We start from the raw sequence: 15,944 nt of genomic DNA, 5'->3' as shown, positions 1-15,944 counted from the left end.
ATTAAACAGGAAGTGCTTCACGTCCAGTTTCACATAATCCCACATTTTTAGTCCAACATTTACATTATAATTCAATAAAACATTAGCAGTGGCCATCCTTTTTTGTACTGTACACCGTCTTTGCATATTTTTGACCATGTAAAAAAAAAAAAAAAAAAATCTCTGTGCCACACCTGCACAGGCTGCTGAAGACGGAAAATGAGGGTGTCTATTTCTTTTCTAGTGCTGCAGGTTGCATGTGCGTAAAAGAGTTACGACATTCGGGTCAGTCCATCTCCCTCCTCTCATCCATCAGTCCACTGTCACTCCACTTCATTGTACGTCATCCTCACTGTCACTCGCCAACACTTCCTGACTTGTCACAGGTTGAGTGGTCATCTGAGAGGACGGGGGAAGCACTGAACCAAAGAACAAGGAACAGAACTGCGAGAGGAAAAATGGAGAACATCATGAGGGCGTGTTTTATCTTGAATGCTAAAACTTATACCCAGCCCGTTGTTGGTTACTAAGGCTGAGTTCTGATGTGATTTGCCAATTCATTTTTGAGATCTGACAGAAAAAAAGACTTGACACGGATTCTGCTGTCCAATCTGGAAATGCATTTTGACTCATTTCTTTCCGAAAAGCATTTATCTACCAGCTTTTTCCATTTTGAGCCTAATTTGTTAAAGATTTTCTCGATTGTTATGACACCAGTATGAAACTGGGACTCACTTGATCTACGTCATCATCTCCTTCGTACAGCAAAAATCTCCGCTTACAAATGTGCTGACACTTTTTTTTATTGGTTTCACGCGTTGGTTTCATACTCTTTATGAAAACAGATAACACAGCTCTCATAAAAAGACCCAGAACTCTGTTAAATAACTGGATTTATTGTGGTAAACAAAATGTAAGGATCAACATTCAGTTAATGGGAAGTAATTGCATAAATATGAATCTCTGTGTGCTGCTGTGTGAAACTCCTTTGTACTACTCCTCAATCAGCAATCAGTCCTCATGCATCTATAAAAAAAATGCAGCTCTGTGTTGCTATTTGCAAACGATCAACGAAGCCGAAGACACATAAAACCAGTAATAGTTAAATTGTAATAAAATTACTGGAGAAAACTTTCTTAGAAAATGTCTTATTTGCAATAAAGTCATATTTGGAGAAAAGAATTTAATTCAGATGCCATATACTTGCTTGCCTTTTTTGGTGCATACTGTAACTACGTAAAGCATCAACAAATGGCACAGGCATATAGCACAAATTAAGGAGAACTGGTTCTTACTGACAACCTTTTTTTGTGTTTTGTTGTCCATGTGTAATGACTGACTGAAAGTATAGACTGAATTCAGCACAGGTTCTGTTGATAGATGAAAGTATGTACTTTTGTTGCATGTTTTTTATGTTTTGTGAGTGTTAGAACATTTTGCAAACAAAGTCTGTCATCTTGGTGACTTTCATTTAAGTTTGTATAAGAACTGTTTTAAAAACGTTACCCTTGAATGGACAAATGTTTTTCAAGCAAATGAATAAAAAAGTGGAATTTATGAATGTGAAAACTAAACCATACCTTCTTATTAGGCGGTGCGCCTGAATTGTCTGTTTCATCCTCCTCTTCCTCCTCCTCCTCACTGTGTATCCTCATCCTGTGAGTGGCTGCAGCAGGAGTCTGTTTTAAATGTGTGTAATCAGCTGATGGGGGTGTGGGCGGACCTGTGGCTGAGGGACCTGGTGCAATACTGGTATCCATGGCGATGAGGTAGGAGTCTATGTCGTCATTCATGAAGTCATCGGGAGGGGGCGGCGGTGTGTGTGCTCTGTGGCCAGGAAGAGAAATGATGATGAATGAGTAACGGAGACAAAAAACACCTCTCTCTAGCTCCATATTTAGCTTCACTGACAGTGACACAAACTTACATTGAGTTCATGGATGTTTTGTCTGAATACAGTATATCTATTAATCTTATTATTGCATTGTGTATATAAAGAGATTTCACTGTTCACTCAAACAGCTTCTTAAATCCTGATATCAGGCAGGAAATCTTTATCATTTATTGTATGCAGAGGCCACACCAACTGGTGGGCGAAGACACAAATACAGACAGACATTTTTCCAAAAGTGTTATTTGCTTTTAATAAGTAATGCTCCTCTGACTCAAGACTGAGCTGGCTGGCAAGTTGGAGAAATGTGTATTGTAAATATTCACAGATGGTTTAAAAAGAAGATTTAAAACTGTCAAGTTGGAAAACACCTGACTGAAAACGGCATTCAGCCCAATACTACATGTCTATTAACTAACCTGTGCTGCATTCATGACAAGTGAACATAGTGAAAGTGTTAAAAATTCAGCCCAACTCATGTACCCAATCTATGATATATGCTGTATTTATGTCACCTGTGCATTGTAAGATTTTGTCTAATTGCATGTTTTCAAGGACTATGTTGCTGTTTGTGTCAATTCAATGAGACTTTACAACCAAACTTTACTATGACACAGACCAAATGTGCTACAGCTGGACAGATTTGGAGCTCTGCAGCTTGTGGGCAGCTGACTACTCCACGCAGAGGATACCAAAAATAAGGCATCTTCAAAACACTCATCCTCATGTCATGTTCTCGTCCATCAGGAAGTGTGGTGTTTAAATAGCAGAAGATTAATTTTCACCTTGTTCTGCAATTTGCATTTTGTAAAAATGGCTGACTTTTCCAGCCAATACAAATATTTGCACACATAATTTCATGCATTCAGTTTTGTTTGAGAGTTACCGTCTGCTGTTGTTTTTACGGTGGTTGGGGTCATCAGAAAGCGTGGCCAGCACGAAGTTCCCCTCTAGGACACTGTCTGTTACTGAGAGCACTACAGGGCTGACACACACACACAAAATATATATATATATCGGTGCACTATAGTTACACAAGGCATTAACTAACATCTGTATGTGGGTATGCGTACCTGCCAGGTTCATCAAAGTACATAGAAACTGGGAGACCTGTAGACTCTGCAAACACTAACAAACCCTGAAGGAGAGATGACATGAACACGATGACCAGCAAATCAATGCATAAAGTATTTATCTAAATAAAGGTCAACCACAGCATATTTTTGGCTTGAGTTGCTTCCACATGGTTGAAAGTCAATTTGGATAAAAGCATCAACTAACTGAATAAAATGTAAAACTGTCTGCAAATCAGTGCATCCTTCAGCGTCCTTTCCCTCTCCAGTAAATTTCCCAGTCCTCTCCCTCCTGACTAATCCTTCTGTTCTGTTTCTCCGTCACCCCTCCCATTGTCCTCCTCACCCGTAACTCCTTCAGACAAAAGGTGACGCTGTTATGAGCTTGGACAGCAAAATGGTCAAACTCGTCTGAGGCCAGACACAGCTCTGTCAGCATGGCTTTCGCCTGGTCTGAAAGGGAAACAGGCAGCAAGAGATAGAAAAAAACATGAATGGGGGACAAAAGCAGAGCACAAGTTTAAAAATGACAGTTAAAAAGCCTGTTTTTGAATAAACTCAATCATTTCCTTATATTCTATGCTGTAAAGTTGAAAAGAATTCTTCTTTTGTCTATTAAGACAATATACTAGCAACTCTGCTGTTCTGCTTTTCTACCACAGAAGGGCACCACTGGGTTCAAAGCCATCTTCTTTAAACTTCTTTTTATTCCCTGGATTCAGTCAATATGAGTTAATTTACTATATTAGATTTTAAACTGGTATAAACCAGTGTTTCTGCTGTGCTGTTTATATGGTCTCTGTCTTTGCCCTGTGTTCTTTTTTTTCTTTGTGTTTTCCTCTGTTCTTTTATTTTAATATTTTCTATTATCTTTGTGTTTTCCTTTTTTTTTTATATTTTTTGCAATTTTTTGATTATACAGCACTTTGGTCAACAGCTGTTGTTTTTACATGTGCTATATGAATCAATTTGGATTGGAAATGGTTTTCTTTTTGCATTAAAAGCTCCTTTACAAGCACAATGACTTGTTAGAGCTTGTTAGAGCACTCAAGTTATTTTTTATTTGATTATGATTATTTTTCAATTTTATTATTTTTTTTTATATAATGGAAAGGTTTAAAATTTCTGGTTTACTAATATATTCATTTATACATCATTTGAAACCTCTGTTTAAACACAACCTTTGTTTTTAGAAAGTTATGTCACACTGAAATGTTGATCTTCTTAATTCTAAATTACTTGTTTATACAGTGTAAGATAAGTAAGATTTGTATAAATTGTACAGTGTGTTATAACTTTGTGAAACACAGTTCACAAGTTTATCAAATGTTATCGATAATGTTTGTAACTTCTGAGTGAAAAAAAAGAGTCACCACCTTCCTCCTCCACATGGTTCCTGACCCACATCCGTTCATCACTCACTGACACAGTCACTTCTTCCAGAGACGGAGGAAAGTGCACGACTGTGTCCACCAGCAGCCTGAAAGCAAGGGAAGACAAAAAGTGAGCTTGAGTGAGGAGCAACAAAAAGAAGTAAAAAAAAAAAAAAAAAAAACACTACTTTTGAGGTTAGAGCAATATATCAAACTACTAATATGGTGAGTCCACACTGGCCTCAATGCAGGTTCCTCTCTGACAACAGATTCATCAGTTTCCTTTATTTGAAAAAGCCATTTAAACAACCACTTGAATTAATATTAAAGTATCTGTATCAGCCTTAAAAAATCTCATATTTTCAAACAATAATTACAAAGTAAAACCACAGATTAACCTCACAGAGGAGGTGACAGAGGATTCAAGTGAGGGAAAGAAAGACTGACAGATCTCGATTAATCTAACAACAAAGAGTGTAGAAAGGATTTCACAGACCTGGGACTGGATCTGAATATATTGGCATAGCTGTCTTTATCAAACACTGCCTGCAAGCTCTCACTGTCCTGGAAAGACAGGTTATGTGTCTTTGTGAGGCCTGCAGAGAAAATACCAACACCATCACTTTGAATAGACAAGTACACAGAGTGCAATGCAATGAATGCGCAACGTGCTACAATGACTGAAATATGTCCCACTATAAATAACAGCTAATCCTTTTGAAATCATCAATGTAAAGCATTGTGACTGATCTGAGCAGGAAGTGAGGCGCATATACCGTGTTTGCAGTGCAGGGTGAAGGTGAGTCGGTTCTTCTGCTCGTCCAGCTCGATGTGACACTTTTCCACAGTCTTCTCCAGAGTTGCCAGAGACCTAAATACAGCCTGCACGCTCTGACTCACACACAGAGGAACATACAGAGAGTAAAAAACACATATAAACAAGAGGACAGCATGTTATGTTAATATGCACAAAAAATATTCTGGTATTAACCCCAATTAAGCTAATACTCTACATTAAAACTACCATGACAGCGATTCAGTCACATTAAAGGACATTTTAGACATGTATGCACCTTACTTTAATCACTAAAACTATAGAGTGCTCCAGGAACGAGTCTCAAACCCCAAAAATGAGTCCGTATTTTTGCACTCCAGGTTTTTTCAATGGATTTTTAGTTGGATGCCTGAAATAAGCTTGTTAACACAAGTTTAAAACATTTTTACATATTGTTCTATGACATAAAATACACCAGTAAGTACCCCACTTCCGAGTTTTGCAGCTTTTATGCATCTTATATGAGATGGTTGCCAACAAGCGGCTAAAGGAGACAACAGGACATCATAGCACCAAACACAGCTTCACAGCCTCATTGTGGTGGTGACACTCAAGTCATGTGACCGTGGTGTAGTTAATGCAAAGCCTAGTGTTAGCTTTTTACTTCTGGCGCTTGCATTACCATTTTGAAAAAATCATGAATGTGGTGTTCATTTGTGAGGACTACCTTGCTTAACAAAAATGTAAGTATCATAAACTGCTGTGTCACAGAGCTTATTTTCTGCAACCACCCAAAATCCAAAGGAAAACTCTCATTGGATTTTTGTCGAGGAAAGCAGGTTGATGCTAACTTTCACGTAGGCAGAAAAACGGCCTCCCAGCAGCACTCTATATGTAGGCTTAACATTCTGTACGTGCTTTGTGACACATGCTTTAAATTACTGCCATGTGCAACTGTTAAAACGAGGAAGTACACTGGTTTTGCCAAATTTGCACAAGGCTATACGACAGTATCAACATGACAGGAAAGGTATTGTGTGAGGTTGAGAACAGAAAGGAATCTCAGATTCATTCCATAAGCCGGCTCAGCTGTGACTCATGTACATGGAATCAGTGATCAGTGCAGTTTCATGAGGTGAATTAAAAAACAGAAATTAAAGTTTGATCTTAAAAAAAGGGAAAACATACAAATAGGATTACAAATGAGTGTGAAGATGATTTTTTGAATATCTATTGTCACAATAACCTAAAAACTACTAGCTACACAGGACATGCCTCACACCTTAAGTTCCTAAAGTTCTGCGATTGAGAGTTTATAAAAACTAGTGAGCACATGAGCAGAAAAGCCCAAACAGATAGAAAAGGTGCTTTTTCACAGCAGACATTTTGTCTTGCCATAATAGAAAAAGTTAAGCCACAGTTAATAACATTTGAGAAACAGTTAATTACATGTACTGTTGCCATCCATTAAGTGTCCCAGTAAGTTATGAAGTAAGCCAGTATGCACAATACCAGGACCTCCCCTAAGTGGAATGTAGCCGTTATTAGTTATTAAATACACCTGTGCTTTTATTACAATGATCTGACAAAATGTCTTCCCTGACAAAATGTTTATAATAGATAAATGTCTCAAACATCCAGCTTCTGCCGCTCAAAGTTGTAAACGAATGCAAACTTGACCAAACTAAGACTAAACAGAGTACAGCTCTAGAATCACTATGTCTTGTCTGAAAAAATATTGCTGTAATGTCATGACCATGATGATGGAGTAGTTGAACTCATTTGGGTGTATGCATTGTACAAAAGAAGAAAGAAAGAAACGTAAGAAATTTTCGTATAGACTTTTTTTTTTTTTAAAGAATATTAATTATTAATATTCTGGTGTTTATTTACTAAACAGGAAAGTCTAGTCTGTCGTTCTGCAAGTCCAATACTGTCATGTTCAGTTTTGTAACTACAGTGCTCCGTACCACATTTTCTAACAGCCTAACTGTCTTAACCGGCTCGTCAAAGACAGACGTGTTGTCATTTAGCAGCCTACAAGAGTAATAAAATCAATAACTTTTTCCATCTACTAAATACAATTTGCTGCAATAAAAATGATTGAAGTTTGATGAATAGAATTGACAGTTTCCCCCCAGAGTTTTCCTGTGGGGGCAAAATTTGCAATTGAAAGGGATGATGGATCACAATGCATCACAACATATCTCAACACATTTAGAATCACAAAAATGTTCACCTAAGTATCCTGATTATTTACTATTGCACCTTGGCGCTTTTGGTGATTCCCACTCCTTCAAGAGAAGGTTGGGTATTACTGACATAGACTATTACTGTTCATTTAAATGTATTACTCAATATAAACTCTATAAATCAAATTAAGTTTATTGCCATTTCACCATAAGTGTTAAAAAGGTGTTTTTCTGGGATCAAGATGTATAAAGGGATAGTGTAATTAATCCCTTTCTCTCACCACACCTTTATTGCCATCTTGCAGCGGAAGGCGTGCCCACTGGGGATAGTGTACCTGCACAAGAAATGGGAGGAGAAATTGGCTTAAAGCTCCTAGAAATGACACATTAAATAATGTGATGTTCAGTGACTCACTCACTCAATATCTCTCCCTCACAAGCACACAGTGTTGTTTAAACACACGCACACAGTCTGCACCTGCTAAAGAAGAGTGGTGCGAACAGGAAACAAGCATAAGCCGACCGAGAGGAGTTCACAGACCGCAGGGCCAGCTTCAAGAGAGAAAAAAATACCCAAGTCAGTATCACTCATTGACGCAAAGTGTGCACCAACAGGAAGCAACAATGCTGTATGCATGGCAGGAGGAAGTGTTGGTGTGTATGACGGTGTTAGAGCAGCTCACCCCGTCTTCCTGAGGCTCCACATACAGCTCATCACCGATCCTGGACAGAGAGTGGATGGCTTTGGCCAGCACTGGACGGTACACACACACACACACACACACACGGCGTAATTACCACTAGCAGCTAGTTAGTGCCGTATACTGATGTTGTGGTTCAACATTTAGGCTTGACACTGCAGGAAATGTTTTCTACCTTTCACGTTTCCTCCCGTCACGACGCAGTCCATCTCTACAAACTACTAACGACTTTTCCGTTAAGTTAGCAAACAAAGCTAAAAGTTAGCCGAAGCTAGCGGTTTAACACCACCGAGAGGTGAATCAGATGAGTATCAACAGTTTGTACACTTAGCAGAAATCCTGCTAGTGGCGAAAACATATTCCGTTAAGTAATAGCTTTATTTTTTACAGTTCGTTTTTACAGCGGTTCGAGTTTGAGAGATCTTTGCGTTGTTTACGCCGCCATTACCCGCTTCCTGACCGTTGACCAATCAGAGAGGCAGAAATCTAAAGGGGCGTGGTTGGGCCAAACGCATGCGCATTGGGCTTCTAATTTGACATTTCGCTGCTACATGTTTATCAATAACGTTGTTTTGTTCTCTATTGACCTACATAGCCATGTATGAAATATTTGATGTGAAATAATTATATTATTAATAATTCTAATAAAATGATTATAATGAAGTACTTAATGTTAGAGTTAACAAAGTAATTTTAATTAAAGACATTAATGTTGAATATTTTTTCCATGTGTTTACATATGAATTATTATTATTATTGTTATTATTATTATATTAGTAGTAGTACTACTACTACTAATATTATTATGGTCTTTGGTAATACAATACCTCATTGAAGATTAATTGATTGATTTTAATTCTTCTTTTTTGTTCTCCAATACATCCTTGTTATAGGATTTTACTTAAACTAGTATGTTTTCAGTGAAGACCTATTTTTCCATTTTTACTTCACAAAAAATGGCAGTATAAGTTCATTGGGTTCCTGTAAAAGGGGTTACTCCACAGGTCATGCTGGCATTTTCTGATTGCTTTCATTCTGCAGACATATGAATAGCAGCTGCTGACTAAAAAAGCCCTGTAATTACAACCCGAGGGTCATGGTGGAAAGAAAGAGGGTGTGTGCACATGTGTGAGCGAGGGAGCCGTGCTGGGAGAGAATTGGGAAGGAGGGAAGGGCAAACAGAAAGATGGGCAGAGACACAGAGAGAGGGAGGGAGGGAGAGTCACTGTCAATGCACAATTATCTCACCTCACTGGTCTTTCTCGTTGGTCTGCTTCAGTTTGAGGAACACTGCCGTGCACCATCTCTCCTCCCATCAACGTTGATGTAAATGGCCGTTGCTGAAGAGGTGTGACTAAAACAACATTTGGGCACTGAAACCACGTAAGAGAGAGACACGACGCGACGAGACGACAGTCAGCAATAGTTTAGTTTCTGCCTCAACTTTGTGCTAAAACAACACAAAAAGAGAGAAACTGCTGCTGAAACTTTTGTGGATTATGGAGGAGTGTGAAGAAACCATGTGAAGAAACAACCTGCCCGGAGAGGAAGAAGAATTTCTATCCTCGCTGAGGAAGTTAAATTATAAGAGATGGACCTGTCTAAATATTTGCATTGAAAAACTGTTAAGAAGATAATGGAGAAAGACTGGAATATGAAAACAGAGGGACACAACCATCATCGCAGTCTTAAAGGGTGACGTGATTCACACACAGCTATTTTCTCCTGTCATGGTCTCCAGTCTCTGTTTCAACACAAAACACAAACCTGTGTGCAATCCATCCCTGTTCAGTGGACTACATTGTTATGTTTACACACTTATTGTTGTGATGCTTTTCGGTGACTTCTGGATTTGACACACAACAGTTCTGTTCCTCGATGTCTCGGTCAAATGATCAAAAAGACACTCAGGCCTTGCTGCAGTCTATGCTGCAGAGACTGAAGCTCCAGCCGGGAAGAGAGGGCCAGGCGTACCTGCACACACCTGTACCCGCCTCAGCTGCTCCCACACGGGGGCAAGATGGAGAGAGAGGAGCCTCGAGCCTCCAAAAGGGAAACAACACTCCTGTAAATGGCTTTGGTTCTAATGGTATCACCTCAAAAGAGTTCGGGATCTCTGCTGCGGACGGGAACTTTGGCCTCAAAGGCGAGGAGGTACAGCGACCAGGTCATGGCTGTGAAGTGGACGGGGGTGTTGTCTTCCCCTCCCAGAAAGACAACATTGATGGTCACACAGGACAGGCCACTCAGCCTGTGATCACCTCAACAGGAACATCGCAGCTGTCTCCTGATAAAGCACTTAAAGACGCTAATGTCACTTCCTCTGTGAGGAGTGACGGGGAGAGGGTGAATTTTGGCAACTTTGCAATGACAAGGAACATTACTAGTGATAAAGATGTTGTCACAAGCACGGGACAGAATCACGACCAGAGTTTTACTCCCAAAGTCTACTCGTGGTCCTTGAAGCCCACAAACACGGGGTCAAGTCAAGAGGTGTTGCATATGGGAAATGGAGGATTTGGAACTTTGGCACAAAGTAAAGACATGCAGATTGTCCCGACAAACAACAGCTTTAGAAGAAAACAGCGATCGTCTGAGAATAAAACGAGAAGATGGACTCAAAAGATCAAGGAGAGATGGAGGGACAGGCCGGGGAGCTTTGGCAAGAAGGGGAAAGAAGGAGGGGGAGCGGACCAAAAGAGTGTAGGAACTGAAGTGAGTAGTGCATTTTGATTATTTTTATAGTTAAAAGTTACAAAATAAGCATCTCAAAGTGAAACTGTAACTTGTTTACTTCATAGATTTCATCTCAAAACCAGCTATCGACCGCAGAAACTTTCATCACATCAAATAAGGAGGAAGAAAGGACACTCGCCTCACAGGACATCACAGATCCCAGTAACACCCCTCACACAGAGGACGCCACTAACGATGGATATATGAGGTAATCTACTGACAAATTGTCAAAAAAAGCCCACCAGCACTGAAGTCAGAATGACACAGGCTTCAACTGAAGTTCTCACAGTCAGGTTTAGTTGATTTGTCTCTCAGCCTGACAGCAATGCGCGTTAGATATGTGAGGTATTTCTGAGACATTTCCAACCACAACTTGGATATTAGTTTGGTCTGATATTTGTGGTCTGATGTGCCAAACACACCCCTGTCATCTGTCATCGGCCATGCTGTCACACTTTCGTTGTGTGCTTAGTCTCATGAGATTTTTTATAACTACACAGCATAACATAAATGCCTGCGAGCGATATACCATCGCACTGATACATATACACATGATTACATATAAAGAGATCTTTTTTTTTTATTTACAAAGGATGAAGATTAAGGCTGGGGGTGTTGTATGTTTTTCTGCCTAAGTCAGTCTTTTAATACTTTTTGTCTTTCCCAGGCTGTCTGTGGTACTTAGCAGCGCCGAGCTTTTAAAGCAATTAGTAGCTTAAGGTGGAAATACAGCTTTCCCGTCCGTCACGTGATGCCATTGGGCTCAAAAAGCCTTTTTCCTATAAACTTACATTTTAAAAGACACGTTTATAAATCATTGAATAAACTATTTTGAGCATCACAACCCCTGCAAAATGATTTGTTTCACTATCAGAGTTTGATCCATTAAGTCCAATAACTGAACCATTTCATCCCCTTTCATGTTAACAAAGCCGGCTTCAATGCCAGCTTGGCTGGTAGAAGTCTCTGGGGCACTTAGTCTATTAGGTGGTGCAGGAATGAGTCCTACAACCCGGATTTAGTTTGTTTTTCAGCACTCATGATTTTCTCGTCTCGAAGTCAGTGGGTGTTTTGAATGGATTTTTGGTTAGATGCCTGAAATAAGGTCTGTGGTTAACACAAGCTTAAGAGGCCTTTGAAGGTCTTGTCTCTTTTAAAAGACGATTGCTAACAATTGGCTGAATGAGACAACAGAACGTCTTCCTGCTGAACACGGCTTTACAGCCTCATTGTGGCATTGAGAGACGTGACCGAGGTGTAGTTCATTTATTGCCTAACCTTAGCTTTTTAATTCTGGATTGCATTTACACTTCAAAGATCCTAAGAGTGGTTTTTATTTGTGAAGATGATCTTGCTGAACAAAAAATGTAAATATCATAAAAGTTTGTAATCCAGAAACAAAAAATCCCTTCAGCTTTTTTACGAGGGAACCAAGGTGACGCAAACTCTCACGTCGGTCTACAGAAGAGCGACATCCCTGGAGATAACATTAGCTAGCTGCTGAGATCACGCATACAGTGTGTAAATATGTTTCAACTTTAGTCAATATGGACAAACTATACACAATGTTAGCTAAAAGAGATTAGTGGAAGTAGAAGAAAAGATAAGGAAAAAAGTCCAGTGAACTATACTCATAATAATATATTTAAAATGATTTTACAGAATTGCTTTAATTTTTAATATATATATTTTTTTAGGTAATTTCTCACTTTGCATTTTTTTGTTTGTTTAATTTTTTGTTTCTTGTTTAAGTTTTTTTGTGCAATTTTTCATGTAATTTTCTTGTACTTGAGTTTTCTTGTACCTTTGTTGCTCATGACTTTCTTCCCATGTTTTTGAAAATAAAGAAATGTATAAATAAAGCTAATTAGTCCAGGTTTTAAATGGTTAAATAAATAATTTAATTGTATTTTCCATCTTTGCTGAGCAACCGTTTTGTGCGAAAGGAAATAAAACCTGTTCCACTTAGACGCCTGTCCCAAATAAAAGCCTGTTGAGGTCAATGATTTAAGCAAATAATAGCTATTAATTGAAGTCTTACAGTAGTCTGAAATCTACTTGTCTTGATTGTAATTCATGAACTTGAGACCGAGGTGATTTAATTTGTGCTGTACAGACTTTACAGAGTGTCTTTTTTTGTTCCAGATCTATCGGTGACTTTGAGTTCGGCCTGGGCTCCTTTAGCTTGCTTGACGAGATCGTCACGGGTCAGAAGTGGGCCAAGTTCCTTAACCCCAACCTAACAGTCGCCTCAGCCAATCAGGGACCATCAGAACTCAAAATCCCACCACATCCTCATGATGGTGGTCAGTTATCTCTGATTTTGAACCAACATGAAGGTGTGAACAGGCATTGGAGCTTCAGGGGAACTGAGGAGGCATCACCAACTTCAGATTTCAGCATGGCACAAATGTCACCTGATGCTTTTCAACCTGTCAGCATGGACGTTATGGAGGGAAAACCAGCTGTGGAGCAGGGTGAGGCTGATCACTCAGAGCCAATGGAGCATGGACATCTCCGCAGACCTCCTTCATCTCTACAGGTTAGATATAAAAAAAGAATGCATAATTTAACAGAAATCATGCAATTAAAAATATGTTCAACAGAAATTACACCAAAATGAAAACACCCATAGGCACTGTAATTAATTTTAGTTTTGCTCAGGAGTAGGTCACCCTGTTATCTGTTTTTATTTGCAGCCTGCGGATATTCTGAACAAGTCAGCGCTGAGGAGCAGAGTCAGCCTCAGCAGGAAGAGACAGCATCAGTCAGCCGACAATAGAGAGGAGAGGCTTCAAACACAGAAAATACAGGATGAGAAAGACACACGCCAAGGTCAGAACAACATGACTCTCTGCATAGTCACGTTTCAGGCATCTGAGTTGGTAGAGGTTAAATGTTTTGTCAGTTATAGCTAAAAGTATGATCTCTAGAAGTTAAAAACTCAATTCTTGTGTCTCTCACAGAGGGGTCCGAATCTCCAATGAGCCCAACAAGCAACCACGTGATGGAGGAAACAGGAGAGTCACAACCTGATAACCTGAAGCCTGTATACATCCTAAAGTCTCCTCCTCCTCCTCCTCTCTCTCCATCTGTTCCTTTTGCTCCTGCACCCCGAGGAGTCCTCAAACACTCCATATCCCATGATTCACAGTGCTCAATGGAGACAGAGACAAAAAGGGTAAGTTGTGTCCCACACTGCCTCCCTGTGGTATAAAATGTAAAAATACATACTGGATGCTAATTCTTTTTTTCTAATCCAGCAACAGTTTAACAAAGACATGCATGTGGATGTTAAATAAAGATATATGGGTTCAGGTTCAGTTGTCGTATGTTGCAATTAGGTGAGGTTGAAGTGTTCATGGACTGTAGATGTTGAAAGGTTTTGTTAAAAAATGAGATCATTCACACAAAATAGCTTTTTCCATACACAGTGCTGAACTCTAAAAAAAACCCATGAATTTATAGATTTTTTTGATACCCTGGTGTGCACAGCAATATGTATTTTTAAAGTATATTTTTGATTTTCTAAAAATTGGAAACACATAGTTAAGTACTTTCTGTGTATATATATATATATATTAGGTATTTTAAGATGTATCTTAAAAAGAGTGATGTTATTTGAACCATACTTTAAGAGGAGGGAATATAAATGTCCCTGAGAGAAATGCTGAATTTAAACCTACAAATGTGTTTTTTTATGTTTAGCTGACAAAAAATGAAAATATTCAAGGTTACGCATGCAGTAAAATGTTAATGATTGATTTAAAAAGTACCAGCTGAACACTTTACCACATTTTCTTATAAGTAGTGCCAAATTACACTTAAAACAAACATGACACTATTAGTAAACTGTTCAGAAATAACAGATGCTAAAGCTTTCCTAAAATATTGTGCAATCAGTGTGATCAATGATTAACCTTTAATGCAAATTTCCACAAATGGCAAGAAATTAGTAAAAGGTGACAAGAAAATGCTGTGAAAATTATTTTTAAAAAAGGGGAGAATTCAGAGAAAACTGGTAAAAATGTTCAGAAAATTATATTATAATCATATTATCAAATTATGTTTCAGAAAAAAAAAATTAAACATATTTTTTTCAAATTTCAGTACTTTTTTTCTGCAGTTTTTTTTGTTTTATTTTCTTTCTTCTTTTTTGGCTTCTTTTCTTTTTTTTTTTTAAGTTTTTACTTATTTATTGCCATAGGTTGCTCATCGGCCTCTTCTTGTGTTTTTAAAAGAAATCAAATCAGTTTGCTCAGGTTTCAAAGGGTTAAAGTAAATATGACATTTTATTAACTATTTCTTCTTTTTCATATTCTGTTCATCTCCCCTTTTCTTTTATTCCATTCATCCTACCTCTGGATCAGAGGCGAGTCGAGGAGAACAGGCGGGTTCACTTTTCAGAGGCGGTGGTGACCATCGAGCCTCCAGAGCTGGATCTGGATGCTACAGACTCGGAGGAGGATTCAGGAGCAGATGAGGACTCTGTGTTGGAGCAGGACAGTGAGGAGGAGCGGGCAGCGATAGAGGAGGTGGCAGCACCGGCACGCCGGGCCGCTCTCCCAGCCTGGATACTGGCTCTGAAGAGGAGGAACACAGGGAGGAAGCACAGATAGGGACTGTAAAACTGCCAGAACTGCAGTCTCACTGACTTGTGTGTCTTAAAATGAGCTCTTTCTGGACACTTAAAGCACCTCTGAGTGATGTCCCGCTCCACACCACCACCGTTCAAAATGAAAGCTGATGACAGTATTTAAAGCCTTTGCATCTGCAGCCAGAATTTCTCTTTCAGTCTTGATTATCATTTTAGCTGCACAAGTAGATTTAGTTGATGGAGTAAATATTATTCAAACAGCTTTTACAGCTTTTATCAGAGATGTTGTCATCCTCCCTCTCACACTGACCAGCAGCAGACTGTCTCTGGGTAATGGCTCCCCGACCGGCCATCCTGGAAATTAACCCCAGAGGAGGAAAGAGAGTTGGAGTTAAAGCAGTGGCTGCAGGCTGTCCGTGGTTTCTGATGGTCTGCTGCTCTCTGATCAGCTCTTGAAATATTGAAACCTTATTTTGAAGCCATTTCGTTCTCTCATGTCTGTATGCGAGTGTATGTTTGATCCAGAGTCTTCGCCGGCTGCTCGTCTGACACATAAATGCCTGTAAAAGCTTCACTGTGTCATTTTTACACTTCAGTTTTTGTATGCATTAAACAAATTAGATGATA

The 15,944-nt window shown here is 39.1% G+C and overlaps 2 protein-coding genes across 2 annotated transcripts; one reads left to right on the top strand and one right to left on the bottom strand.

The window, feature by feature from the left end:
• Positions 1–21: 21 nt before the first annotated feature.
• rad9a (RAD9 checkpoint clamp component A) lies at positions 22–8,433 on the bottom strand. Its single transcript, XM_042492733.1, has 12 exons — positions 8,160–8,433; positions 7,967–8,037; positions 7,762–7,835; positions 7,570–7,618; positions 5,093–5,207; positions 4,813–4,912; positions 4,320–4,423; positions 3,290–3,396; positions 2,944–3,008; positions 2,757–2,855; positions 1,560–1,806; positions 22–423 (listed from the first exon to the last, which is right to left on the bottom strand). Exons 1-12 carry the CDS (start codon positions 8,191–8,193, stop codon positions 313–315), a joined length of 1,176 nt encoding a protein of 391 aa, XP_042348667.1. The 5' UTR covers positions 8,194–8,433; the 3' UTR covers positions 22–312.
• zgc:113229 (uncharacterized protein LOC550612 homolog) lies at positions 7,958–15,944 on the top strand. The gene is made up of 7 exons (XM_042492731.1): positions 7,958–8,044; positions 9,264–10,699; positions 10,786–10,928; positions 12,866–13,262; positions 13,420–13,555; positions 13,687–13,901; positions 15,091–15,944. The coding sequence occupies exons 2-7, from the start codon at positions 9,863–9,865 to the stop codon at positions 15,337–15,339; spliced, it is 1,977 nt and encodes a 658-aa protein (XP_042348665.1). The 5' UTR covers positions 7,958–8,044; positions 9,264–9,862; the 3' UTR covers positions 15,340–15,944.

This window comes from Plectropomus leopardus, chromosome 9, assembly GCF_008729295.1.
Source record: "Plectropomus leopardus isolate mb chromosome 9, YSFRI_Pleo_2.0, whole genome shotgun sequence".
NCBI classification, from domain to species: Eukaryota; Metazoa; Chordata; class Actinopteri; order Perciformes; family Serranidae; genus Plectropomus; species Plectropomus leopardus.
Note: the sequence above shows the minus strand (reverse complement) of the source record. Positions and strands in the feature narration are given on the sequence as shown.

What these genes read in the sequence shown, in the direction of transcription:
- rad9a (XM_042492733.1), bottom strand. Translation starts at nt 8,193, where the DNA reads ATGGACTGCGTCGTGACGGGAGGAAACGTGAAAG. An exon ending in ATATTCAGATCCAGTCCCAG is followed by an intron (nt 4,424 to 4,812) that starts GTCTGTGAAATC and finishes CCTTGCTTTCAG; the next exon opens with GCTGCTGGTGGACACAGTCG. An exon ending in GCGCACCGCCTAATAAGAAG is followed by an intron (nt 424 to 1,559) that starts GTATGGTTTAGT and finishes TTCCTCTCGCAG; the next exon opens with TTCTGTTCCTTGTTCTTTGG.
- zgc:113229 (XM_042492731.1), top strand. Translation starts at nt 9,863, where the DNA reads ATGTCTCGGTCAAATGATCAAAAAGACACTCAGGCCTTGCTGCAGTCT. An exon ending in GACCTCCTTCATCTCTACAG is followed by an intron (nt 13,263 to 13,419) that starts GTTAGATATAAA and finishes TTTTATTTGCAG; the next exon opens with CCTGCGGATATTCTGAACAA. An exon ending in TGGAGACAGAGACAAAAAGG is followed by an intron (nt 13,902 to 15,090) that starts GTAAGTTGTGTC and finishes CCTCTGGATCAG; the next exon opens with AGGCGAGTCGAGGAGAACAG.